Source organism: Topomyia yanbarensis, chromosome 2, assembly GCF_030247195.1.
Source record: "Topomyia yanbarensis strain Yona2022 chromosome 2, ASM3024719v1, whole genome shotgun sequence".
Lineage (NCBI taxonomy): Eukaryota > Metazoa > Arthropoda > Insecta > Diptera > Culicidae > Topomyia > Topomyia yanbarensis.
This window is the reverse complement of record NC_080671.1, coordinates 58,255,893-58,282,404: the sequence shown is the minus strand read 5'-3', so window position 1 is coordinate 58,282,404 and position 26,512 is coordinate 58,255,893. Positions and strand designations below refer to the sequence as shown.

General features: G+C 39.2%; 3 protein-coding genes across 5 annotated transcripts in view; 1 reads left to right on the top strand and 2 right to left on the bottom strand.

The window, feature by feature from the left end:
- LOC131685824 (annulin-like) overlaps positions 1 to 2,870 on the bottom strand; it is a 63,800-nt gene extending 60,930 nt beyond the window's left edge. Inside the window, exons 1-2 of one of the 3 annotated variants that reach the window (XM_058969787.1) lie at positions 2,486 to 2,870; positions 1,273 to 1,665 (exon numbers count right to left, since the gene is read on the bottom strand). In XM_058969787.1, coding sequence (XP_058825770.1) covers positions 1,273 to 1,459 — 187 coding nt within the window. In that variant the 5' untranslated portion in view covers positions 1,460 to 1,665; positions 2,486 to 2,870. The remainder of the gene's footprint in view (positions 1 to 1,272; positions 1,666 to 2,485) is intronic. The other 2 variants (XM_058969789.1, XM_058969788.1) reach the window with 2 other exon arrangements.
- Positions 2,871 to 12,767: 9,897 nt separating this feature from the next.
- LOC131685810 (cysteine desulfurase, mitochondrial) lies at positions 12,768 to 15,074 on the bottom strand. The gene is made up of 3 exons (XM_058969766.1): positions 14,813 to 15,074; positions 14,577 to 14,653; positions 12,768 to 14,119 (listed from the first exon to the last, which is right to left on the bottom strand). The coding sequence occupies exons 1-3, from the start codon at positions 14,910 to 14,912 to the stop codon at positions 12,953 to 12,955; spliced, it is 1,344 nt and encodes a 447-aa protein (XP_058825749.1). The 5' UTR covers positions 14,913 to 15,074; the 3' UTR covers positions 12,768 to 12,952.
- A 2,886-nt stretch (positions 15,075 to 17,960) lies between these two features.
- On the top strand, positions 17,961 to 20,889 carry LOC131685797 (pre-mRNA-splicing factor ATP-dependent RNA helicase DHX16). The gene is made up of 3 exons (XM_058969749.1): positions 17,961 to 19,323; positions 19,382 to 19,496; positions 19,558 to 20,889. The coding sequence occupies exons 1-3, from the start codon at positions 18,046 to 18,048 to the stop codon at positions 20,835 to 20,837; spliced, it is 2,673 nt and encodes an 890-aa protein (XP_058825732.1). The 5' UTR covers positions 17,961 to 18,045; the 3' UTR covers positions 20,838 to 20,889.
- Positions 20,890 to 26,512: the final 5,623 nt, after the last annotated feature.

The following is a 26,512-nucleotide window of genomic DNA, read 5'->3' as shown; positions in this document are numbered from 1 at the left end:
CTACGATTAATACGGCTTCACGCCTGGACGCTTAACAGTGACTAACCTGCCGAATCTAGTATAACAGGGAGTATGGAATGTCGTGCTCAAACTGATTTGATTTACACCAACTTATCCCCTGTTTAATATATGACAATCGAACAAATTTTGATATTTGGAATAAATGGTAGGTTTGCAGCTGTTTCGGTCCTAGCTATCCGTTCGAGAGATTGAGATTGTCACGTACTTACCCAAGCAACCAGAAGTTCGGATAATACTTAAAAAGCACACTTTAAAGTTCACATAAAGTTCTTAGCGAACTTTTAAGCTGCTTAAGCTTTAATGGAACTTGAAAGCTGCTTAAGCCGCTATTAGAACACAAAACGTACTGAAGAACTACTTAAAACGAGAAGCTTATGCAGCTCCCTTATACGAACTTTTGGTTGCTTGGGTATTTTTACATAAGGAATAGCGGATGGAAGCTACTTGAGATCATTGATGTTTCTGCATTACTTCAATGACGTGTATTTAGTGATGAAAACTCCTCGCCGGTCCAATACAGACGATCTCAAAAAAATTTATCTCATCCGCTCAATTCAGGATTGCCTGTTTTTCCAAAAATAGCATGGAACCTTCACTGAATGTGGTGTAGCAAGAACTGGGGGTGTGTTATTCCGAAAAAGTGCCCGGTGGTTGAATTCTAATGGAAGGCTTTCTGGCCTACCATACCTCAGAACTTTTAAGCTGCCGAAAACCTACGGAGATGGCACAGTCGATTGAGAGGTAACGAGGGGAGGCAGTCCCCTTTCGACTGTCCTGGTTTTTTACTCATCTGATATGATCACCCTACAATCGTCACAAATTCGCCCAACCACCCCTCCCCCCTTCCAACTTACTCCCCACACCCTATATGTCACAACATGTCACAATTTGTTGAACCGCTCCGCCACGTTACGTAATTTATTTGTAAAATGCTTTACAAGATTTGCGTGAGCAAAAAAAAGCTCAACCCCCTTATCAAAAATATCCACGGGAACGATCGAAGCAAAATGTAGTCAGTCAGTTGTTGTTTTAATTAAAAAATAAATACGTATATTAGGTTTGACCCTCCCCGCTACACAGACACACACACGAAAAATGTTCCGGGGCATAATTTTTTAAAAATATTCATATCGGTCTAATCTTTTTTCATAATGAATATTTAATTAATCAACTTTGTGAAGGATATGCCCATCCATTACTATTAGCAACGATATATTCTTTTAAGAAATACAAACAGAACAGAACACTTACCTACATCATCCCAGCTCTTCATTTCCAGAACTGGCTTGGCCAAGGGGTTTCTTCTTCCTAGTAATCGACCAAGCTCCTCTCCCTCTAGGTTGTCTGGTTTGCGAGATGTTACAAAATTCTTTCCGCAGCACCGACAGGAATCACCGCAGCAAGAACTGCACCAGCAGCTGCTTGATTTGTTTCCCATTTCAGTACGCGAAAGGTGTAAAAATTAAAATCTTGTTGTAATGCGTCGTTATTCACACACTTCACATTACACAAGTTGTGCTCAAGAACTCCCACGCAACATTGTTATTTCAGATTCAGCGTTAGGTTTGGTGCCACACGGGGGTATCCGATAAACTCAATTATGCTCGGTGGAAGAGCGCATCGATGAGAAGTCAGCGAGGTCAACTGTTAAATGGGTTATGAATACGAATTAAATGTACATACACTGCTTGTTCTAATATAATGGATGAACTTTTGCAAACGAAGTGATCAATTCCTGACAGATATCAAATCTCTTAGCAGCTATCAAATTATTTTACGCAGGTTGAAACTTGAAAATAATTAATTAGTTTTAAACACACAAATTAGTAAGACTGCAGACTGTTGGACTGTTGGACTGGACTGTCATGAGACACGGATTTGAACCACCCATGCAGTAACTAATATATCAAATCAGAAACGGTGATGTCACTGCAAATTCAAAAAACACTCTTCACGGCGAGTTCTCAATGGCACGAGAAAGGAGCGGTCCATTACCATATGTAGACTTCCATAAATTTGGTCATAATCAATCGTTGATACTGTACTGAATAATTTTTGAATTAATTAAACTATTTTTCAACAAAATTTCCGGGGTAAAATAATATCATGTTAATTTTCTCGATTAGGTTTTTGCTCTAAATTCGTTAAAAAAATATAAACGTGAGTTCAATTGTTTGTAGATCGTAGCTAATCAAATCTCAATCAAGTATAACAGCCAAACGTCAAACCCATTTTTAAGTTCATGTTAATGTTTGATTCTATGCGATCGAGCAAACATGATTGGTGGATCAAGGTGAATCGATCAGAAACACTTTTTCAGTCTGAAAAAGGCATTAACTATAAAATCGACAATAATGCATATTGAATGATCTACAGTACAGTTGCAATTTCAGAATATTGTTCACACACAAACATTTTTGTTATTAATTGAAAAACACGATAATCTTAATTCTATTACAAGCACTTGATTATTCTCTGTTTATCGTAATCGAATCATTTAAGCAGCGCACGCGGTACGCGACACACTTCAGCATGTAGTAAACGTGGTGAGTCGACCGTTAAAGCAGATTGTTCTCTATCATGTCCTGTATTTTAGCAAGTTGTTAAAGAAATCAAACGGACCGCAATTAACATACAATTAACCGAAGCTAATGATCACTTGCAATCGATCTGCGACAGTATTCTAATCTGTCAAGTATACTGTAACTATTTAAACTCGGCGATGATAAGTCCAAAAATGTAAAAAAGTTCAGTCACGATACTATGCAAACTACACGACCAATGTCCACGCGTATGATCTCACAACAACGGCGGCGGCATCAATAAGAAAAATATACGCGTACAACCTGTCCGAGCTACGTAGGTGATCTGAATAGTCTAGCCTGATGATCAGATTCAGATGAATGCATTGAATCCGACCCTGACATCAGTCTACAGTACAAATATCGACGATGATGTTCTACGCTGTTCCATTGTATGGAGTAGCAGAACAGAACAACAACCATTGTATAGAGGAGCAACTTCGACTTCACTGCTAAATCTATGCTGAAAACTATAAGGTTTCTTAAAATAATGACCTTCATTTGAGAAACATAAAATTCGCTACCACCCAAACTATATACAAATTTGATTGGGACGAGACAGCTTACTAACATTTTCTTTTATTTTGATTCTCAAGTGGTTGTCGAGTCGAGTGTGGGAGAATAACAGCGCGCGTTAATGCTACTTTGATTAGCGTTGAAACAAAACATTTATTAGATTTCTTCATTTTCTTCGCAAGGACCCTGCTTTAAATTTTGAAAACTGACCTCCCTGACACATGTTTTCGAAATGGACCGTTTGTTGCTCATAGTTCGTACGTTGTTTTCACGTGTAGTCTACTACAAATGGTCAATTATCATAGCTTTTAGGTTCGGAAACCGAATCAAATTCGAAATTAGTTCATTAAGACTTAGTGTCAGATGAACACAAATTTTAAATACAAACAAATACAAACAAATTGAATTTAGCTGCCCTCAGTAAAACTTACAATTCATTGTCCAGTTTTCTATAGTCAATCTTGAAAGAAAATTCTCGTCGTATATATATTACAACTATCAACAACCAAAAGTTTCTCAGATACTTTTTATTAAATAACACGGTGCTATAGTGGTTTTGTATTTTTCCAGTGACCTAGTATAGGTTGTAGATCTCACTAAATGCAACACAAAACAATGTTTGAAAAATGTTGCTCTCGCACGCAAACCACCACAACGCCAATCCATTGCTTTAGCCAAAAAAAAGAGCTTTCTGCTTTTTCTGTGGTGGTCATCGTTGCATCTTCTGTGTATGCATGAAACTACACTAATGCATCTTTGGAATGAAATGCTATTAGCTCCTGGTGGAAGTCATGGGATTTATTACCTACCACCGAAGAAGGCGAGCTGACATGAAACGCAGCAGTTGCTACGCTTACAACGTCAGGAACACAAACTAACGAATTTGTCTTATGTTCCCCCTTTTTATACGTGTCGAGGTTCGCTGGATGACAAAGGGGCAGTCCTGGCAACGCTTGCTGCTTGGTCGAATTGTACCGACCAATCATGGATCAGATAATTACTGGTTTCATAAAATCCATTATTTCCGTTATTTTTAGTAATTGTACGTTCTACGGAATTAGATACAAAATTGTTGTACATATTTCCAATCAGATAGCACAATAATCTTATTGTTTCATTCAGCACAACAGCAGATATTCACGTTCAAAAATCGGATAAAACTCCGGCAGAAAATTTTGAAACGGGACCCCTATGACCGAGTAGATCTTTTTTTCGTGCTGAAAATCCTGAAAAATGTTTTTTGCTGTAAATCATATGTTAAGGTATATTAAATTGATCAAACGTGATTTTGTGCTGTGTTTGACCAGATGTACAACCTTTAACAGACCACTTTAAAAGTATATTCATTTTTTTTTTATTTTATTGCACCGTGTAATCGGTTGGGGTAAGTTGGCGGTACTATTTACAGTGCAAAAAATACAAATATTTTTAATATGGAGTACGCGTTGAAATCAAAATGCCAGGGTATTGAGACTGAAATGGCAAATGACGGTAAATATATAAATTAGTTATGGAATTTGCGTTTTGACTTCATCTCATTAGCATCCGACACTAACTTAATGACTGGACTAAGCTAGCGCCAGATTAACACAATTTGGGGAACATTCATAAATTGCCCAACATGTACTCCCCCTCCCATCACGTTGCCACAAATGTCTTCATCCCGGTAACAAATTTCTTAAAAAAATTAAAAAAACAGTAAAAACATGTTCCGTAACGTTTTAGCGTACTTCCCTTCTCCTATATGTCACAACATGTCACATTTTGTCGTACCACCTCCCTCCCTCCCCCTAAAGGAGCAATGCAATTTATGAATGGTCTCTTGTGCTTATGAGCAAAACCCTAGTCCTGCGTGATGTCCCGCAAGAAAAGAAGTCCATTTTAAGCTGATGAGAACTAGTAAAATCGAAACATTTGGTTTGGCTTAGCAAGCCAATGCAAGATGCACTATGTTACACGGAAAAAAATTGTTCCCAAAAAGTTCCACAAAATCCGGAAAAATCACGTTTTTACATTAGGGAAACAGGACCATGAATAAAAATCATATGTTCAATAATTATGTTCCATTTCCCTTCAATAACGCCTATATAAAGCTTTTATTAGTGGAAATGGTTGTTTTTTGTTTTATAAACTCCAGTCACGGTTTCCGACATACCATTACCAAATCAATTTTCTGTACGTGAGCTAACTCACAACTATATGAACACCATTCATAAAACCAAAGGTTCAACGGGGTTTTTATAGCTTTTGGGCCAGTTCACAAAATCATAAAATGATGTTCATGTACACGGAAACTGATTCATGATTTCTAGCGAATTATTCACAACTCACATTTCATGCTGTTGAAATAGGTTACAAAACTATGATATAATTTTCATGTATTCGCGAACTAGTTCATTATTCCCAGTATAATAGTCACGACTTACCTCATAGTTAACAAGATCGAAAAATAGTATTCATACGTGAACGGATTCATGATTCCTAGCGACTGACCATTTGTGCTCGTGAAATTGTTCACAAAATCATTAAATCTTATTCATGGAAACGTAAACTTATTCATGATTCCTAGTATAACAGTTCATTGCTTCGTGAACTGGTTCATGGTTCCAATTATAATGTTTACGACTGATCATTCGTGCTCGTGAAATAGTTTACAAAATCATAAAATATTAGTCATGGATTCGTGAAGGGGTTTATGATTCATAGTGCATGATTTACGATCTAGCTTGTGATATTTAAAAGACATCCATAATCATCTTCAATTTCATACAACTCTGCACATGGTGTTGAAATTTTCACGTGGTCTATTCCACAAAATTTGGGTTTTTTCATGAAATATCTAATAGTTATTTCCAGCTTCCAGCGGATAGTAAGAGGTGCGAGCAGCAGATATAACAAAACTATTAAGACCTCGAACATCTTTATTCATTTAACCCTTGTGAAGGCAAGCTAAAATCCTAACGTTAAAGGGCAAGCCGGGCCTCTTAGGCCCGTCTAAATTCAAGCTCCTTTTTGCCGTTCTCATATAGAAAGGTTATGCAATCGGTCGAAATTTCGACTTTTTAACCGAGACCCGCAGGGCCAAATCTCTTATACCATTCGACTCAGTTCGTCGAGATCGTAAAATGTCTGTATGTGTGTTTATGTATGTATGGATGGATGTATGTATGTGGCAAACAATCTCACCGATTTTTCTCTGAGGTGGCTGGACCGATTTGTACAAATTTAGTCTCAAATGAAAGGTGCAGCCTTCCCATCGGTCGCTATTGATTTTTTTATTGATCCGTTTTTCGGTTCTGGAGTTACGTGTTGAAGAGTACAATAACACAGCAAATTTCCATAGAAGCTGATACCACCATGATGTCCAAATGATGCAATATATATATATATATATATTAAAATATGTGCAACATTACTTGGCTTTGCATGTCTAGATCATTATTGTCCCACCGAAGGCACATTGGCAGGCTATGGAGGTTCTTGATGCCCCGAGGGAACTTACCAAGTTCCTAAGATAATGTCATACCTATTTCTCAGCGAATTCTTTATCGATTTTTACAAACTTGGTTTCAAATGAAAGGTACAGCATTTTCATTGGCTGCTGTTGAATTTCTAATTGATCTGACTGCCGGTTCCGGAATTGCAAGATGATGAGTACGAACACGCAGCAAATCCCGATTTCAGCGTATAAGGCGATGGATGTAAAAAGGTCAAATTTTTTTTCCAAAAGGTGAGTACTCGGAAGATCACGTCGACTGTCGATTGGTTCTGAGCTCCATTTCGTTTGAACACGACCAATAAATGTTTCTGGGTTGCTATTAATTTCTTCTGATGCATAACCGGAGTACATATTCATATTTTCCTGCATCAGATTCATCGTCGGAAGCAATATCATTCACATCTTCTTCCTCGCTTTGCAAATCAGTTTCGAAATCGTCTGCTGTTGAATTTGCTCGAATTTCTTCCATTACTTCAGATTCTTTGAGACGATTGAAAACATGGGCATATCGTCTTATAGCCATTTAAATTTTTTGTTGCTTTTAGATCCTACAATTTGAATAATTACGACAACTATAACACAAAGAATAGACAACAAAAATAGACAATAACGACAGAGTTAGGTTATGTTATATCCAAATAATTGTCAAGTAGACCACATTGGTGAAATAAAAGCATTAACCCAAAAAATATGCCACACGTCATTATCGTATGCTATTTTTACATTTCTTATAAAAGAAATGCATAGAATTCGCTCAAACTTTCAAGATTTTTTTCTTATAAGAAAAGGTAAAAGATAAAATCAATCAAATCATGAAAAAAATTCCTGCTAATATGAAGATGAACTCATCAAAATGTTTTTTTTTAGATAAATATTAATGTATAAATCCAGTGGTATTCCTAGTAAATATTGCATGCACACCGGGCCTGCCAGGCCCGGCTTGCCTTTTTGTGCATGTAAAAAATTCAAACATAGCTGCGCATCACTCCATAGATGAAAATTTCACAATTCTTTATTTTTGTTATAGATTTCAAAGCTACTTATCAAAATTTCCATGCCCGAGCTTATACTGCATACACATTTTTTTGTAACTAAAAAATTGTAACGTGCCGGGCCTCTGAGACCCGGTTGCCTTTTTGAGGGTTAATAATGTGATGTCCAGACAGAAAACGAAAACTGCTCTGAGCACAAAAATATATTATAGAACCCCAAATCGTGTTCGTGATGTAGTTCACAGAACAAGATGACGCGAATCAGTCACGATTTTATGATTCAATTCATATTGTCACGTTACTCCTAGTAAAAAAATCCGGTGGTAATTAAACATGAACATTAGTCACATTACTGCACGTGTCGAATTTTAAAGCAAGCTCAAGAATAAAATATCACGATAACGTGCATATAAATCACGAAAATCATGACTAAGATACTTAAATCATGAACATAAAGTACACTATTCGTCACTAAAATACGGGAACGGACATAGCGTAGTTGGTAAATCGATTGCCTTGTACGCAGCTCACCTGTGTTCGAATCCCAACCCCGCACATAAGGTTAGAGATTTTTATAACCCAAAGAGGTGAATGACCTTAACCCATTCATGCCCATGTTGTTTGTGGACAACAACGTTTTTAAACAGCTATAACTTTTGATTAAGGCAAAATTTGCTCACAAAAACAAGTAAGGCTAATAAATGTGACTATTGCCTTTCATTTAAGTATTAATAGTTCCAAGGACCAGCTCTAGAACTGAAGTTATTGCAATTAGTCTGATTGGATTCCGATGGAGCAGTGCTGCCAGGAACAGTTTACGTTGACGACGGAAAATGAATTTTTCATATATCATCGTTATGTTGCAATATTATTGAAAATTGATAAAACTTATCAATTTAGACTATCTTTGGCTACTACCCTGTCAGAAAAATCCGATGGTAAACTCATGAATAAAACATCACGGAAACGTGATGAGAAATTATGAAAATCACGACAAAGATCCTAAAATAATGAACATCGTTTAATTGTCGGTTCTTTTAGTAAATATACGTTATACAATCCAGTGTATCCCAAAAGTGAGAACAATAATCATAACAAAAACACACATAGTTTCATCAATACGAGGTTTGTTATCCATAATTTCAGGAAGTTGGTCACAATTTTCGTAAATCGTTCAATAGGGGGAACAGGGCCAATTCGGACATAGTATGGGTTTATGAACTATAGAACTGGAACGTGTCGAACGATTCACAATAAAACATTTTCTCCTGAAAGCCTGATCATTGCGCACATTTTTCACAATGGCGGCTTTTTCCGATCTTTTTCTGTATTGTGTATAAACGGTTCTGCGCAAAAGTATCTGGTCCGAAATACCCGAACCCTGTTCCAATTCGGATCACCCATTTCTTATCGATGTTTTGCAATAGAAATGAATTCTTATTTTGCCAAAGTTATTTGATTTTCGCTAAATTTCGAATTGTGAAGCGAAAAGTTCTCTTTGATATATAAAACTTTGTAGTAAATATACAATAAAAAGTAAGAGCTGGACCAAATTACCTAAAATTAAGTTATGAGCTATAATGTCGAAATCTATGTCAATCGATTTGCGAAAACTTATGTTTTCCTCAAAGCTGGAACGAATGGGCACACTTTCCTCGCAAAAGGTCCGAATTGGACCAACCCATAGGGGAACTGGTGGTAAAATGAACACGTTAAGCAAAGTCATTATTTTCTAACTAATAAGTGATTGAGATACTACAATCACCTTATATGTTTCTTGTTAGACATGTTTTGTACATATTTGATGAAAATACTTCGACATAAACACAAGTTTTCGAACTTTATTCTTGATTTCAAAACATGTCCAAAAAAGAGACATGTTTATACTGCCGTTATACGCATAATTGTCCTATGTATATAGGGAATCCCATAGAACATGGGACGAATATGCGTATTACGGCAGTATAGCGTGTGGGTAAAATGAACATGTGCTGGTGGTAAAATGAACACCTTCTAGTGACCTGCAAAATGTTCTGTATGTATGCAATGCTTAACGTTGAGAAGCATTTTCCGAGCAATGCTGATGTCCCAGCATTGCATACGCACAGGGCATTTTGCAGGCAATAAAACTTGTCACGGAAAAAATAAATATTCGTGTAATACTAACCAATTTACAATTATATGACGTCGAAACACATCTACAAACTTGGGGTTATCCATAGGAGTTTAAACTTTAAGGATCTGTTAGAGAACAGTGAAGATATAGCAACTTGAAGTTAGCGATTAATTTTGAGGCTTGGTACTTGGAGCAGCAAGATGGTTCATATTATCCCCACTACAACCTGTTCATTTTACCCCCTAAGACATTTTATTTTCAAACAGCCGCTCCGATTGAGCCAATTTGTCCTGATCCCTACTTATTGCTGTGAAATATCTGCAAGAGGTTCAATTACTGTCATGCAACCATTTTAATAATAAAATTAAAATTTCACCACATAAGACCTTATACTCTACATGCCGAATTTAACATCAGCGACAAACATGAATGCCGATTTTGGTTTTCATCATATTTATTTCACATTCCACAGATATTTATCAAAATAAATGTTTTCAATATCCTTTGAATACTTGGCAGTTCACGTTTCTGTGAAGTTTGCTCTAAATTTAACTAACATTGATTTGATTTGACTACCTGTTCATTTAACCCCCCCCCCCCCCCTCTTCATTTTACCCACCATTCCCCTATTCTATTCTTCACACTCCGATTAATCGAAAACAGTTGATAGTCTCGCCCAAAACAAGCTGTTAAATAAAATATATTATCCGGCAAGATCCAAAATCACGATAACGCACTTGATTTAATTATTTGTGGCTGCCAACAAAAATCTTGTTTTTCGGCTTATACATTTTCAAAAAAAGCGCTCCGAACCAACTTTTTCCCTTAGCGCACGCACACGAAAACTTAGAACCGCATAATTTTGTGAGATAGAACAGACCTACACGACAGCCACGAAAATGATATATAGGCTTCACTGAAAAAAAAAACAAAACGTTAATTCTATTTACTTCAAACCACTTAAAATCCATGTAAAGAAGAAATGCTAATGCTATCACGCGCACAAATACCTTCTATGTGTCAACTGTATAAACTATGTATGCGCACACACAAGTTATGTATGCGTATTGTTATAGAATCGGGTTTTATGTGCCTTATAGTTATGAAATGTGAATGTAAGATTAATATGTCTTGTAAACACACACACACACATTAGGTTTATGTGCCAGCAAATAGTGTCTATCTGCCTCCGCTAATTACAAAAATCTACGTGTAAAATCAATAGGCATAACGTTTGCATTTTTTTGAATGTTTTCATAATATTACCATAGCTGAGAAACAGCCGGGGTCCGAATTGGCCCACTTTCCCCTATACAAAATCGTGAATTTCTGAACGGTTTTTTCCGTGCATATTTCTCCTTAACCCTCCGGAAGTCGCGCATATGGCCCACTGATCGAGCAGCCGCTGGTGCCCTAAAACGATTTTACTAGATTTTCAGAGTAGCGTGCACTCAGTGCACTAGCGCCACTGCCCGAAGGTTAATAGAGAAAATTTTTGGAAAAACTATTTTTCTGTGACTAATTTAGTCTTCCCACTAAGTTAGTGTTGGATTCTGATGAGACGAAGTCGAAACGCAAATACCATAACGAATTTAGTGATAGGTTTTGTGCCCCTTACGCGCAAATGTGGTTTCAAACAATCTTCACCTTTGTGGACAAAATATAGCTTCCACCTAAATTTTTCTCCACTAAGGGATCATGCATAAATAACGTAGCATTATATGGGGTATGGGGGGAGTTTTGTATTTTGTGATGATGTGTTTGATGACAGGGGGTAGGAGGTCATGTCATGCTACGTAGCTTTTTTAAAGGGGAATAACTAACATCGTTCTTCATTTTTTTTAAATTTTACGGGACAAGGGGGGGGGGGGAGAATTACCGTCAAGCTACGTAATTACCAGGGGGTATTTAGAGGTTTGTGACGAAATGCTACGTTGGGGGAGGGGGGTGTTAAAAATCACTCAAAAAATGCTACGTCATTTATGCATCGTCCCTTAGAAGACATATGGCATAGGGTGAATATACAGTTTTGTTGAAAAGATATTCAGCATGTTCCGTAAGCACCCCTGAAGTAATTGAATTTCCATTTGATTGCTTATTTTCTGGCGTACCGCTAACACTTCATACGTACTGCCAATTTACTCCTGGGCCGGGATAGTTTGCGGGTTTTCCGCGTATGCTTTGTCTATAAAAAGAAAGGCTTTGACAAAATTCAGAGATGTTGCCAACTGTCTACCCTTTCATGCAACGTATTCTATTTGACGCTATCTACCTAAATCAAAACGGTAAAAAATGAAATGATTTCCCTTACTAAATTCGGATAATTCAACTGAAAATCAGAATAACTCAGAAAAAATCAGAGGGATTCGGAATTTCTGCTGTCTCTTCATGCTGGTCCTAACAAGAATCCCCTCGAACCTATAGTTGCTATATTCATTGATAGGCGTACATGTAAGAAATTTACATGTACGAATAGCAAAATAAATTCGAAGATAATATATGGTTTCTTATTTGTGCGAATACCTCTTGGAGTTACAGAAACAAATTGTTTATCTTCGTTTCTCTACACTCGATAACACAAGGAAAGAGTAACATAATTATAACCATAATCACAATACCTTTTCCATATACATCCAAAGAGAACATGTTATGTGACGTCATGCTCGATTGGCTCCGGAATTCGACATGTTCAATTGGCTCCGCTCAGTGTCTCCGCCTAACTATGAATATAGTAACTATAGATTAGTCAAGGCACTCGACATCTTTCTCAGCTGCTACAGGCAATGCCCCCTCTGAGTGCTCACCTGCTGGACCGACCGATGCGAACGTCCTTGGAACTACTTTGTCCACCCAGCAAGTTCACAATATATGACCCCAGTAACATCGACGTCTGAGTACATCGGACTATAAGAACCAATTTTTCTTACATAACAGATGACGGAAACAAGTACTTGTTGAACTTTGGTGACTGTCTGATCGACAAATAGAAACAACTTAATAAGACTACAGTGAAATTCCTTATAGAAATCATAAAGCACCACTGCCGTTTCTACATCTTAATTTCAACTTCTTTATTGCCACGTTTAGTTACAAAGGCTGATACATTTTTGCAACGGGACAACTAAAAATGAATAACATTACTACGGCCTGCTAGCGTATTAAAATATGGGAAATACCGAACATAACCGAATCTGGCTTCATAAATCTTACCAAACAATCACCGACCTTAATGCTGCGACCATTGAATCGTTTTAATGTCGATACCTTCCTGCACCATTTCCCACAACGGAGACATCTCGCGCAGTCTGGTCGCATGTTTTATACACTTATCCGCGGTATAATCAATTTCTTCGATCGTAGTAAACCGTCCAATTCCGAAACGAATCGAACTGTGCGCAAGATCTTCGTCGGCACCAATCGCTCGTAAAACATACGACGGTTCTAGAGATGCTGATGTACACGCGGATCCACTCGAAAGAGCCACGTCCTTCAGCGCCATCAGTAGAGATTCACCCTCAACGTAGGCAAAAGACAGATTAATACAGCCCGGATACGTGTGCACCGGATCTCCGTTGCGAATCACTTGTGGCAGCGCAGAAAAGATTCTGTCCATCAACCGTTGCGACAGAAACTCCACCCATTTGTGGTCGTATTCCATTTCGCGACTGGCGATCTCACATGCAGCTCCAATTCCTACCGCCAACGGTGTAGGGACGGTTCCACTTCGAATACCTCGTTCCTGGCCGCCACCACTTTGAATGGGTTCAATACGAACTCGAGGTCGGCGCCTCAGATATAGTGCACCGACTCCTTTAGGACCATATACTTTGTGGCCAGAAATTGACATCAAATCGATATTCATTTTGTTCACATCAATCGGGACCTTTCCGATTGCTTGAGCAGCATCAGTGTGAAAGAACACTTTTTTCGATTTGCATAATCTTCCGATCTCGGCGATAGGTTGCATGACTCCTATCTCATTGTTCACTGTCATTATCGATACGAGGGAAGTGTCATCAGTTATAGCCTTGTCTAAATCTTGCAGATCGATGAGCCCATTCTGCTGCACTGGTAGGTAGGTCACTCGAAAACCTTCTCCCTCTAAGGCTCGACACGAGTCCAGAACGCATTTGTGTTCCGTTTGAGTTGTGATGATGTGCTTCTTTTTAGATCCATAAAATCTCGCCACCCCTTTCACAGAAATGTTGTTAGATTCGGTAGCCCCGGAAGTAAAAATGATTTCCTTTGTGTCGGCTCCAATCAAGCTAGCCACCTGTGCACGAGCTTTCTCCATGGCACCCTCCGACTCCCAGCCGTAGGCATGGGTACGGGAATGTGGATTGCCATAATAGGACGTCAAATAGGGAATCATTGCGTCTAGTACACGGGGATCCTGCAACATAGAAAATTAAAACTAGAACATCCTCATAGTATCAAACAACCGGTAATTGATGGTTAAAATTATGTAATTGGCTAGTTGAGCTACTCTAGTGTTTTTAATGCGTTTTTGTTTTGTCAAAACGACAAATTCGAGTTTTAATGTTTTTTTTTTTGAATTTTAAGCTCAAACGATAAATTCATCCAACTAAGGCTCGTAACTATGATCCACTCGTTAGCTCGGTTAACTCAAGCTCAATCTCAATCTATGGTCACTTGAAAGCAGGGGCTATGGCTTGTTTTTATCCGACTGAGCGATAGCGATGTAGCGTAGCCACGTTAGTCAGTTTGAGAACACCGGCAAACGAGTGGATCACTGGTTTGCTTGCGCTTCTGCCTCGCTACGCAATAAAAATAAAAATTACTTTCACTAGTCACTAGCACCATACATGATTTTGGAAAAGTTGACCTACCAATGAAGTGGTCGCCTGTGCATCCAAATATAGGGGTCTGCCATCGAGTACCTCATCTCTGATATTGAACTTTTTCTCTAAAAAAAAGGATTAGTTTGGTTGAAACACTTCCACTATGTGTATGTATTTCACAACGCAAAGATGTAAAGAGCAGATAATAACCTTGACTGACAACTATCTACCCTGAAGTACACTTATCAATAGCCAGTTTAAAGATTACATTGCACATTACTCACCAGAACTGAGTCCTCGTTTTTCTCCACCAGCATAGACGGCAGTACAACGCAAAATTTGTCGTGAAACTACTGCACCAACCCTATGCGAAATAGTTAACATGTTTTGAACTGGCTTCACCAACTATTTTGTGAAGTAATATCTGCCAATTTCGATGAAACAATTGTGATTTTCGGTAATTCGCTCGTTTCACTATAGTGGAATAGTGGCCACAACAATGAGTTTTATTTTTATTTACACGTCTTAAAATGCGGCTGTCAAAGAGGCGTAGTTCGAGAGCAGAGATGCCAGGTACTTTTTTCAAATGTCTGCAATAATAATTTTAAAAGTCTGGGAAGAACAAAAATGTCAGGAAAGCTAGTGTTACCAAAAGTCTTTATATTCAAATATCTGCAAATATCTGCAACAAAACTAAAAAATCTGCAAATATCTGCAACCAAACTAGAAAATCTGCAAATATCTGCGTCATCGAAAAAATCTGCTGCTTAAATTAAAAGTCTGCTAATTTGCAGACTTGTCTGCAAATCTGGCATCTCTGTTCGAGAGGGGTTCTAGTTGACATATTATTTTTTCTGGATAGACATCTGCTCGAATTGAATTGGACATGGATTCCCAGTAAGTTGAGCCGGAATCAAGCAGATTTTTTTCTATTTGTGCACGGAAAAATAAAACAACACAACCCGGTCAAAAACATGCGGACGAACATGGTCAGGCGACAAAGTCCTAGCATGCGTCAAAACTGTTAGTGGTAGTGAACAGAGACAGCATATTGAGTTATACAAGATGACGGCACGATGACACACTCATGATGAATGAAGTTCATGTTTGACAATTCTCGGTGGTTTCTTTACTTTATCAGTTGCGTGAGTGCAAGTGCAACGGGTGCTCACCTGTTACATTCGAACTCACGTAACTACCATGTAAACAAACCACCGAGAATTGCCAAACGAAGTTCATCCGGCTCATTTTGTGGGGTTATGTCAGTTGGTGTAAAATCTAATAAAACGTGGTATTAATGATGTAGACGCTACCATTCGCCCGAAGAAACTGTCACACATACGACCGCAGAGGCAGTTTTCGTTTTGACGCATGCTAGGACCTTCCTATATAAGGACTTTGGTCAGGCGATTCAAACAGTTTGACGTTTGACTCAACTCGCCTGTGCTAATTGCCCCTAGGAACAAATGCAATTTGCGTATGCGATTTACAGGCAACTTTAAAGGCAACTTAGACAAATTTTCTGGTGGCTGAAATGGACTTGGTTGTTTTTGCGTTTTTCAAACATGGCGGTTCATGTTTGGCTTAAGCTTAAAATTGGGTTTTTTTAACGAATGCGGGAAATTGTGGAATCGTGTGTAAGTATAGCGGAACGAGATCTCTGACCTAAAGTCTTAATGAACGTCAGATTGTGGTAAGTTTTGGTGTGCTATACCAATTTCACAATTGATTCTTCCTAGAGTTTGGTGGTGTTTACCTACACTGAAAAAATCCAAACGGTTATTCTATTTGCTTCAAACCACTTAACATCCATATGAAGAAGAAATGCTAATGTTATCCGCGCACACATACCTTCTATGTGTCAACTGTATGAACTATGTACGTGCACACATAAGCTACATGTGCGCATTGTTATAGAATCGGGTTTTATGTGCCCTATAATTATGAAACGTGAATGTAAGATTATTATGTCTTGTAAATACACACATTAGGTTTATGTGTCAGAAAATAGTGTCTATCTGCCTCCGCTAATTGCAAAAATCTATGTGTAAAATCAATAAGCATAACGTTTAATTTTTTTAGTGTAGTATATTGATAAGTTTATGTAAGTAGATAATGAATCCGAAAATAAGTATTATTTGTAATTTTCATATTAGTCAATTAAGGGCGCTGAAATGGCTTGTTGATTAAAACCTAAATGTGTTTATTCGTACTGATTTTTTTTCTGCGTATTCAATAGACGTCCATCGTTGGACCCATGTTGAATCGCACGTTCCCCGTATGTAGTCGGGGATTTGTGCCTTGCCGTGTGTTTTCATCATTTCTTGAGCAGAAGGAAAGGAAGGTGTGGGGAAGTAGAATTGGAAGGGTGGGAAAAATAACAGCTCAAAAACAAAAATAAACAACATGTAAGTTAAACTCACAAGTAGTTCAACTTGTCTGCGAATAAGCCTAAAGCTCTTTAACACATTGGATAAGAAACTTTGGTATGTCTCTGAGTTTCAGTCGTCCAAACATGGTTTCGTCCCTATAAAGACGGCCGAAAACTCGAAATCGCAATTGCGCTACCACTGGACAGTTGCATATCAGATGATATGAGGTGCCGTAGTCAGATTCACAAAGATCACATGAAAAAGACTCAGCGCGCTGAATAGTTACCATGTGATAATTGAGTTTGCAGTGGCCGATTAAAGCCCTGGTCAGCATGCCGCAGTGGAGTTTCGGAAAATGTTGGAGATTTTTCGAAATCACTGGGCACGTCTAGAAACGTTTGGCGACACGTTTGTAGATTTCTCCAATAATTTCGGTGCTCGGACGAAGCCCAGGACCGTATTTTTCCCCTTATCCAACTTGTCGAAATTGGCAGCGAGGGCTCAGGACCAACGAAGTCAATCGCTGAACCTGCCCTGGCCAATTCGTCAGCCCATTCATTTCCAGTAATACCGCAATGTTCGGGCACCCAGACAAGGTAGATAGTGTTGACAATGCTTAGTTCTTCGATTTGGGTTCGGCACGCGATCACTAGCTTGGACCGGGATTTGTCTGAGCTAAGGGCCTAGATTTCAGCCTGACTGAGTGAGATTATTTCAATCTCATTTCACGACAGTAGACACCAGCACCAGCACGTCCCTCCATCAGAGAACCGTCAGTGTTACAGACCACTTGTGTTTGTTGTTGCCTTTCCATATAGCCAAACAACCACTCCTCTCGAGAGGGAATCTTCAGGTGGAATGTCCTGTAAGGAAAACAACATGTGAGGGTAATATCGTTGGACTTCTCAGTGGGATGCCTAAACCACTCGAACGACCAAATATTTTTTTCGAGCACTTGAAAAACATCGCAAGTCTATCGGATGCTACCTACGTGACTACCACCTTAAGACCCTGACATCTGTCATATACGATGCTATAAAATATAGAAATGAATCAAAACGATTCACCCGTTTCACTTGAGAACTAAAAGGATTTGTAAACAGAAGAGTATTTTGTGTAATATTCCCGTGTTTTCAACTTGAAATATGAGTCGAAGACGAAAAGACAGTTCGTCTTCCTCGGAGGACAGTAGCATCGATAGCGAGGAAGAGGCCCGCCGACGTGATATCCAGGAACGCGATGAGTTTTCCCAAAGGCTAAAGAAAAAGGATGAAGGTCGCACCAGGAAAGTCGTGGAATCTACCAGCAGGAAAGCTTATGAAGAAGCAGCCAAACGGCTGAAGCTCGAAGCGGACGATCGTGACAAGTTACTGCCCAAGTTGAGAATTCAATCACGTCGACAGTATCTGGAAAAACGTAAAGATGATAAGGTTGCAGAACTCGAAGCGGACATTCTCGATGATGAGTATCTGTTTGAGGCATCGGAGATTACGGAGCGGGAACGGCGGGATCGGGAGTATAAACGAAACTTGCTACAAATTGCCAAGGAACATGAGAAGGCAAGAGAGTTGGAGCGAGTTCAACGATACCACATGCCGAAGGATATTAAAAAAGGCGAAAAGGAGGAATATGTTGAGGTGGATGAACGGGAAAAGATGCCCAACTCGGAACAGAAAAAATGGGAAGCGGAACAGTTGGCCTCGGCAGTGTATAAGTTTGGTTCAAAAGACGCAAAACAACAGGAAGAGTATGAATTACTGTTGGATGATCAGATTGATTTTGTACAAGCTTTACGTCTTGATGGTACCAAACCGAAAGAGGAAAAAGCATACGTTTCTGAAGCGGAACGGAAGAAAATGGATATCGAAGAAACGAAAAAATCTCTTCCGGTTTTCCCGTTCAAGGAGGATCTGATCGCAGCAGTTAAAGAACATCAAATTTTAATCATTGAAGGTGAAACTGGTTCCGGAAAGACTACTCAAATTCCACAATATCTTTACGAAGCAGGTTTCACTAATGACGGGAAGAAGATTGGGTGCACGCAGCCTCGTCGTGTCGCGGCAATGTCGGTGGCTGCGCGTGTGGCTCAAGAAATGTGTGTAAAGCTGGGCAATGAGGTTGGATACAGTATTCGTTTCGAAGATTGTACTTCTGAAAGGACTGTTATTAAGTATATGACGGATGGCACATTGCACAGAGAATTTTTGTCTGAACCGGATCTAGGAACATATAGTGTTATGATAATCGACGAAGCTCACGAGCGGACGTTACACACGGACATTCTCTTTGGACTTGTCAAAGATATCGTCAGATTTCGGGTGGATTTGAAACTGCTTATCTCCAGTGCCACACTGGATGCGGAAAAGTTTTCGGAGTTTTTCGATGATGCCCCAATTTTTCGTATTCCCGGACGAAGGTTTCCGGTATGTATTATTAAAGCGCATTTGTATTGTTTTTCTTAGTATTTCTTCGTCTTTTTAGGTAGATATTTACTACACCAAAGCACCGGAAGCAGACTATATCGATGCATGTGTTGTCTCAGTGCTTCAGATTCATGCAACTCAACCTCTTGGCGATATCCTGGTGTTTCTTACCGGTATGTGGTTACAAACAAGCAAACTGTTTTCTCTTAATAGCATATCTATTTTCTATTGTAGGTCAAGAGGAAATCGAAGCCTGTCAAGAGATGTTACAGGATCGTGTTAAGCGGCTTGGTTCAAAATTGAAAGAACTGTTGATTCTACCGATTTATGCGAATCTACCCTCGGACATGCAAGCAAAAATATTTGAACCTACTCCTCCCAACGCTCGTAAAGTTGTTCTAGCGACAAACATTGCCGAGACATCTCTTACCATTGATAACATAATTTATGTGATCGATCCGGGCTTCGCGAAGCAGAATAACTTTAATTCTCGCACAGGAATGGAAACTTTAATGGTGGTCCCAATCTCGAAGGCATCGGCTAATCAACGTGCCGGGCGAGCAGGTCGTGTTGCACCTGGTAAGTGCTTCCGGTTGTACACAGCTTGGGCTTACAAACATGAGTTGGAAGACAATACCGTGCCCGAAATTCAACGAATCAATCTGGGCAACGCAGTGTTGATGTTGAAAGCCTTGGGCATCAACGACCTGCTACATTTTGATTTCCTGGATCCTCCTCCGCACGAGACGTTGGTACTAGCATTGGAGCAGCTCTATGCTTTGGGGGCTCTTAACCATCATGGAGAGCTGACTAAACTAGGACGGAGAATGGCTGAATTCCCAGTTGATCCAATGATGGCAAAAATGCTGCTCGCAAGTGAAAAGTACAAATGTTCCGAAGAGGTGGTATCGATTGCTGCCATGCTTTCGGTGAACGGGGCCATATTCTATCGTCCGAAGGACAAAATAATTCACGCTGATACAGCTCGAAAGAATTTCAACCACCCGCACGGGGATCACATTAGTCTGCTACAGGTGTACAATCAATGGGCCGAAACGGATTTTAGCACTCAATGGTGTTACGAAAACTTCATCCAATTCCGTTCGATGAAGCGTGCTCGCGACGTTCGGGAACAACTGGTCGGATTGATGCAGCGAGTAGAAATAGAAATGGTTTCCGGTCTACCGGAAACGACCAACATCCGGAAGGCGATAACGGCGGGCTATTTTTACCACATTTCACGCCTTTCGAAGGGAGGCAACTACAAAACGGCTAAACACAACCAAGCCGTCATGATCCATCCCAATTCGGCTCTGTTCGAAGAACTGCCGCGATGGGTGCTGTACCACGAGCTGGTATTTACTACGAAGGAGTACATGCGATCGATAATTGAAATTGAGAGCAAGTGGTTGCTGGAGGTGGCCCCGCACTATTACAAACCCAAGGAGCTGGAAGATTCGACGAACAAAAAAATGCCGAAAACGGTCGGTCGTGCGACGTTAACAGAGGCGTAGAAGGGGAGGGGTGAATTGGTTGATGATATGTAACAGTGTGTATATATTCATTTTGGAGAATACATTATAAATCTCATCGGGCTTAGTTTATTGCGAGGACATCTCCATGACATGCAAAGTACGCCTTTCCAGAAAAACATTTGCCAAAATTGGATTGAATCGTTTTGTGCATAAAGGGCATAATACCTAATCAAATACAAATTAAGTACAGCAAGGTCCCATACAAAAGCGTCTTCACTGTTTTGCTCATGAAACGATGAAACAAACAAATAACACCGCTCAATTCCTCTGTTTCGCCTTGACCGATACTGTTACTGTTGTGTCCTGTCCTTACATAGAACTATTGTGAATCTCCAAGGTGCGCATTGAACAATGCTTAATCGCTTGTTAAGGTCCCTGAAGAACCTTAACTTAATATCTTGCGTGAGGAAGTCATCTTCGTAGACCGTTACTTCTAATTCCAGACCTTATAGTTCGTTCAGGAGTCCGTGCACAACCGGAAATCATAGAAGGGGTGACAGCAATCTGCCATGAGGACAGCCTTAGTAATCTATTCGACGGTGAAGCGCTTTATCTCCTTCAATTCATCGACATGCCACATCGAGTCGAAGGCAGTATTGCCGAAGGCTCCATCAATGTTGATGAAGAGCAATATTGTGAATGTTTTTTTGCGGAGCATTTTTAACCTTTTTGTCACGGTGCAACAAAAGATAAAAAATTAAATATGCTTTTAAAGTGATCTAGTAGAGGTGGTAGGACTGGTCGAATACAACATAAAACCACGTTTGGCCAATTTGATATATCCTCCAAATCTTGATTAGCAAAAACATTATTTTCGGAATTTTTGGCACCAAAAATTTAGCTAGCGGTCATTTTTCAACCGTTTTTAAATTTTTTGAGAGTTCTGGGGACCTTTCCAATGGTATGCTATTTTATGTCCATTTGTTAAAAATACTATTCTGTTTTGGGACAAAAATATGTAAGCAACCATTATTCTGTAATTTTTCATGAAAAACAATGATTTTTATGAAGAAGCGTCTATGGTGTGGTGGGTGAATGAAGAACAGTGAGTCTAGTTATGTAAGGTATGCAAACTAGGCTGGATGGAACTATCCAAGTCAGTCTTGGATCACATACATTTGGAGCTGTTATCAACCCCTATTCGGTAGTTTTCATGACGCCACCCGCGTTACGGCTTGGGAACTGGTGTCGAAGGAAGTCAAATAGTCTGCTGTATTCTTGATGATCTTATCATTCGTGTTTCTCCATTAAAATCGGCAATCTTTCGTCTCAGATGGTTGGTATTCGCGCCAGCAGACCTCCGAAGAAAATTGCGGATTTGATGATAGAGATTTCGATTCTAGAAGACGACAGACTGACGATGTCGAAATTCCGGAAGAGATGAGCAACGGTAAGCTGCAATGTCGTAGGTATGAAGTTTTTAAAGAGAGAATAAGACACTTACTACCACCGAAAAGAAATCTGTAAGTAGCACTAAACATATATAATAATTCCAGCTAAAACAGCTCAGGCACTGTATGGGATGGCGCTGGGCCTGTAGCCTTCGACTGGCATGGTACATTATCATTGATTCGGACGTCTTCGCTGGTTGGTAGACGCGTGCCACTTCTTAACAGCTGATATATAAATTCGCTTGGGTGGGAGACATGTTAACCCTAGAAAAACTCTAGAAAGAGAACTGCGGAGACTCCATTTTAAGTCGATTGGATTCGCGTTTAGCTGTCAAAAAACGAATCCAATCGAACATTGCCTATCCTTATAACATTGGACGTGTTGCCATGCAATGCCGGGGATTGTACGTCGATTCCCGGTTTACCATTTCCCGGAAAACCATTTTCCGGAATGTCATTTCCCAGAAAACCATTTCCCGGAATGTACCATTTCCCGGAAAACCATTTCCCGGAATGTACCATCTCCCAGAATATCATTTCCCGGAATGTACCATTTCCCGGAATACTATTTCCCGGAATGTACCATTTCCCGGAATACCATTACCCGGAATGTACTTTTTCTCGGTAATTATTTATACTATTGAAATCTAAAGTTAACATGTAATTTGAACTTTAAGAACAAATCCAGAGCTATGTTGACTTACATATGGGTCATTCCACGCGAAGTGATCAAAAAAATATGCAAACTTGAAATCGACCTTCACGGATTTGAACCAAATTTGAAGGAATTGTTCATCTAGGGCCAATATATAAAAACCCAAATTTTTGTGTCAATTGAACCACCCCGCGGGTCATGGGAGCACCCCCCGTTTTGGCAAATTGCCAAAACGCTTGATTTTCTTTTGATCATATCTCCGGTTCTATTTACTCTAGAATCAAACCGTAAATTGGCTTTTGAAGAAAATTGTTCAAGGAGTCTAGAAATAATATTATTTTTTTGCCGGCAGTGCTGCCAACTATGCGATTTTTCAGTTAAATATTAAAAGTTAGTTTTTCTCTCAATACATATATTTTAATGTTGAAAATTTTAATGCCATCGCGTTCCTCAGACATTTTTACATAAAAAACACTTATCATCCCAATATAATATGAGCGCATCCTGAGATATACCGTTTTTCCTCTATTCTTTATTTCACATTATTCCGCGACAAATAAAATTTACAATCAAGATATGATAAGCTTTATAGATATTGATTGACTGTGCTGGAATAAAACATGAAGACATTATTCTGCATTCCAAGTTTTTGTTTGGTTCGCTTGCACCTTATCTTTGCTCTCTAATCATATTAATAAAAAACAAGCGCTCATAAACCAATAAAGTACCAGAAAACAGATTATGCTTAAAAAGGCAATGTCTCAAAGAAGATTGTTATGAATTATTAATTTCCAAAAAAGTACTCAAATTTTAAAGAAGACATTCAAAAATATTTTTCATGATTTGCTCATCTCCAAAAGAAGGCGAATAAGCTCATAGAATAACAATTATAATTCAAAAAGTTATAACCCCATAGAAAATCCTCCCGATTTTCCCACCGACTAAATCGGCTTGCGTCGGCACAATCGGCCGACTATGCCACCAATTAATCGGTCGATTGTTGCACCAACTCTTATGGGGGTTTAACATCGACGTCAGCCGATGCGACAACCGATTAAATATGACCAGAGATGCCATATTCACAGACATGTCTGTAAATGTGCAGACTTTTATTTTTTGATGCAGACTTTTTTGGCAATGCAGATATTTGCAGATTTTTCATTTTTGTTGCAGATATTTACAGACTTCAAGTTTTAGAAAATAAAGAAATTTGGATACCCTGATTTAAAACTTTATTCAACCCATCCGAAATTCGAATCACGATTTTGTCTTGTTTCTGTCAGAATCCCGGCTGAAACGCAGTAACCGATTGAATTCCAAATCATTCCGGATGGGTTTGACTCGGAAATCGAATGACGCGAGCGATGCGTTTTGCAACACACATAAAATTAGCGCGAGAAGCTTCGATTTTTAATCGTAATTTGTAATTTTGTAATTTGTAGTTTTATTGCATACGAAAATCTGTTAGTTTACACTGTTCAACAGGTCAATCGTGCCGAAGAATTGGGAAGCTTTTATTTCAAAGTTGTGGAAATGTCGCGAAAATTAAAAAAAACTGCGGGAAACTCGATAACAAATTATTTTAAGGGGTCAGGCGAGGAATCAAGTAAGTTTAAATTCATTTAATTTATATACCATTTAAGAATTACGATTACTTGTCTAATTTACTAAAGATTTTTTGTTTGTAGATACTAACGATGATCGATTCTCTGCTCAACCATTGACCGGCACCAGGGTTTTGAGTCGTGTTGGTCTGAAGCAACTAGCGGACGGTAAGTCAACCGACCCTCCGTCAATCGGGACCGCTAAACAAACTCAATCTACTGCGCCAATTTCGACATTTGATGTCACCGCTAATCTACCGTCAAAATTACCTGACTTAACCGGTCCGTCCTCGACTCTATTATCTGAATCGACGTCTGATGATTCGTCGGATAACGATTGTAGATCGCTTTCAGGTAAGTTGCAATCGAAGGCATTTTGATGACACTGCCCATATCTCGGTCCATATTTTCCTGTCCGAAACAATGATTTTTCTTGGTTTCAGAAACAACAGAAAAGGTTTCAAAAACAAAACGCAAGAAATATATCCGCAAGTTATCGACTGCCTGGTTAGCCAAATTTCAATGGTTGACTCCAAGCAATAAAGGTGCTACATTTGTTTATTGCAAAGTGTGCGATAAACACATCAGCTGTAGTGGAGGTATACCTGACATGACGAAGCACGAGGATAGGGAGAGTCATGCTAAAAAATCAAAAGAGCTAGCAAGTAAGCTACCTACACTAAACAAGTTTGTCGAACCGCCCAGAGCGATCAAGGATGCGGAAGTGCAGATGTGTGCCTGGGCAGTTGATCAAAACAAATCGGCGACAGATATTCAAGAGTTTTCCAAACTGGCGAAAATAGTGTTTGCGGATTCGGCAGTTTCCAAAAATATTTCGTTGGGTCGGACAAAAGCATCTGCCATTGTTGAGAATGTTCTCGGGGAATCGCATCATCAAGAACTTGCTGAAATAATGCGACACACTTGCTTCAGCTTACTGATCGATGAATCCACTGATATTGCATGTAAGAAAGCGTTGGTGATGGTGATACGAGTACATACTTGGAAAAATGGACTGCTTGTGGTGAAAGATTATTTTTATCAAGTACTTGAAATGGTTGAAGCTGATGCTACAACCATCTTCAACAAAATTGTGGATGTTTTCGAAAAAGACCAGATACCATACAAAACGCATTTAGTTGGTTTTGCTGCAGATGGCGCGAATGTCATGTTTGGAGGCAAGCATTCCGTAGCTGTACTGTTGAAACAGGTATGTCCGAGAATTTTTATGATTAAATGTGTTTGTCACTCGTTCGCATTGTGCTCCGCTTACGCCTGCAAACATATTCCTGTATACGTGGAACAAGTGTGCCGAGATGTCCACAACTTTTTAAACAATTCTCCGTTGAGATCGGCCAAGTTTAACGAGCTTCAAGATGTGATGAACTTAAAGCCATTAAAAATGCTTCATCCGTCGACCACTCGCTGGTTATCATTAGAAACCGTCATTAATCGAATGCTGGAAAGACATGAGGCACTGAAGGTGTACTTCAGCTTCCAAGATGCTTCCATCGATGAAAGCCAGGTCATCAAAATGAAGGACATCCATGAAAAGCTTTGTAATCCTCTTACCATACTATATTTCAATCTGCTTGGATATGTCATACCTAAGATCAACAGACTGAACCGGTTGTTTCAATCAGAAAATCCAAAAGTATACCAGCTACACTCTGAAATTGAACGACTTGTTCGCACTATTCTGGATAACTTTATGCGACCTGACTATATAATCAAACTAAAAAATGTTGCTGATGTTGTTCTTGAACCAAGACATTATTGTGAGTTGGACAAATTGTATATGGGAGTTAAGGTTCAAAATCTGCTAGAGCAATATGTTGGCAATATTTCTACTGACGATATTCACAACTTTAAACTGGCTGCAATGAGTCTATATATTTCGATTATTAATCAAATAAAAAAGCGCTTGATTCTCGATGATGAAGTATTATCAAGTCTAGTCGTATTGGATCCTAGAAATGTTCAGCGTAGAATCCACCCGAGCGC

What these genes read in the sequence shown, in the direction of transcription:
- LOC131685810 (XM_058969766.1), bottom strand. Translation starts at nt 14,912, where the DNA reads ATGTTAACTATTTCGCATAGGGTTGGTGCAGTAGTTTCACGACAAATT. An exon ending in AAAACGAGGACTCAGTTCTG is followed by an intron (nt 14,654 to 14,812) that starts GTGAGTAATGTG and finishes CCTTTTTTTTAG; the next exon opens with AGAAAAAGTTCAATATCAGA. An exon ending in CACAGGCGACCACTTCATTG is followed by an intron (nt 14,120 to 14,576) that starts GTAGGTCAACTT and finishes TCTATGTTGCAG; the next exon opens with GATCCCCGTGTACTAGACGC.
- LOC131685797 (XM_058969749.1), top strand. Translation starts at nt 18,046, where the DNA reads ATGAGTCGAAGACGAAAAGACAGTTCGTCTTCCTCGGAGGACAGTAGC. An exon ending in TTCCCGGACGAAGGTTTCCG is followed by an intron (nt 19,324 to 19,381) that starts GTATGTATTATT and finishes TCGTCTTTTTAG; the next exon opens with GTAGATATTTACTACACCAA. An exon ending in TATCCTGGTGTTTCTTACCG is followed by an intron (nt 19,497 to 19,557) that starts GTATGTGGTTAC and finishes TTTCTATTGTAG; the next exon opens with GTCAAGAGGAAATCGAAGCC.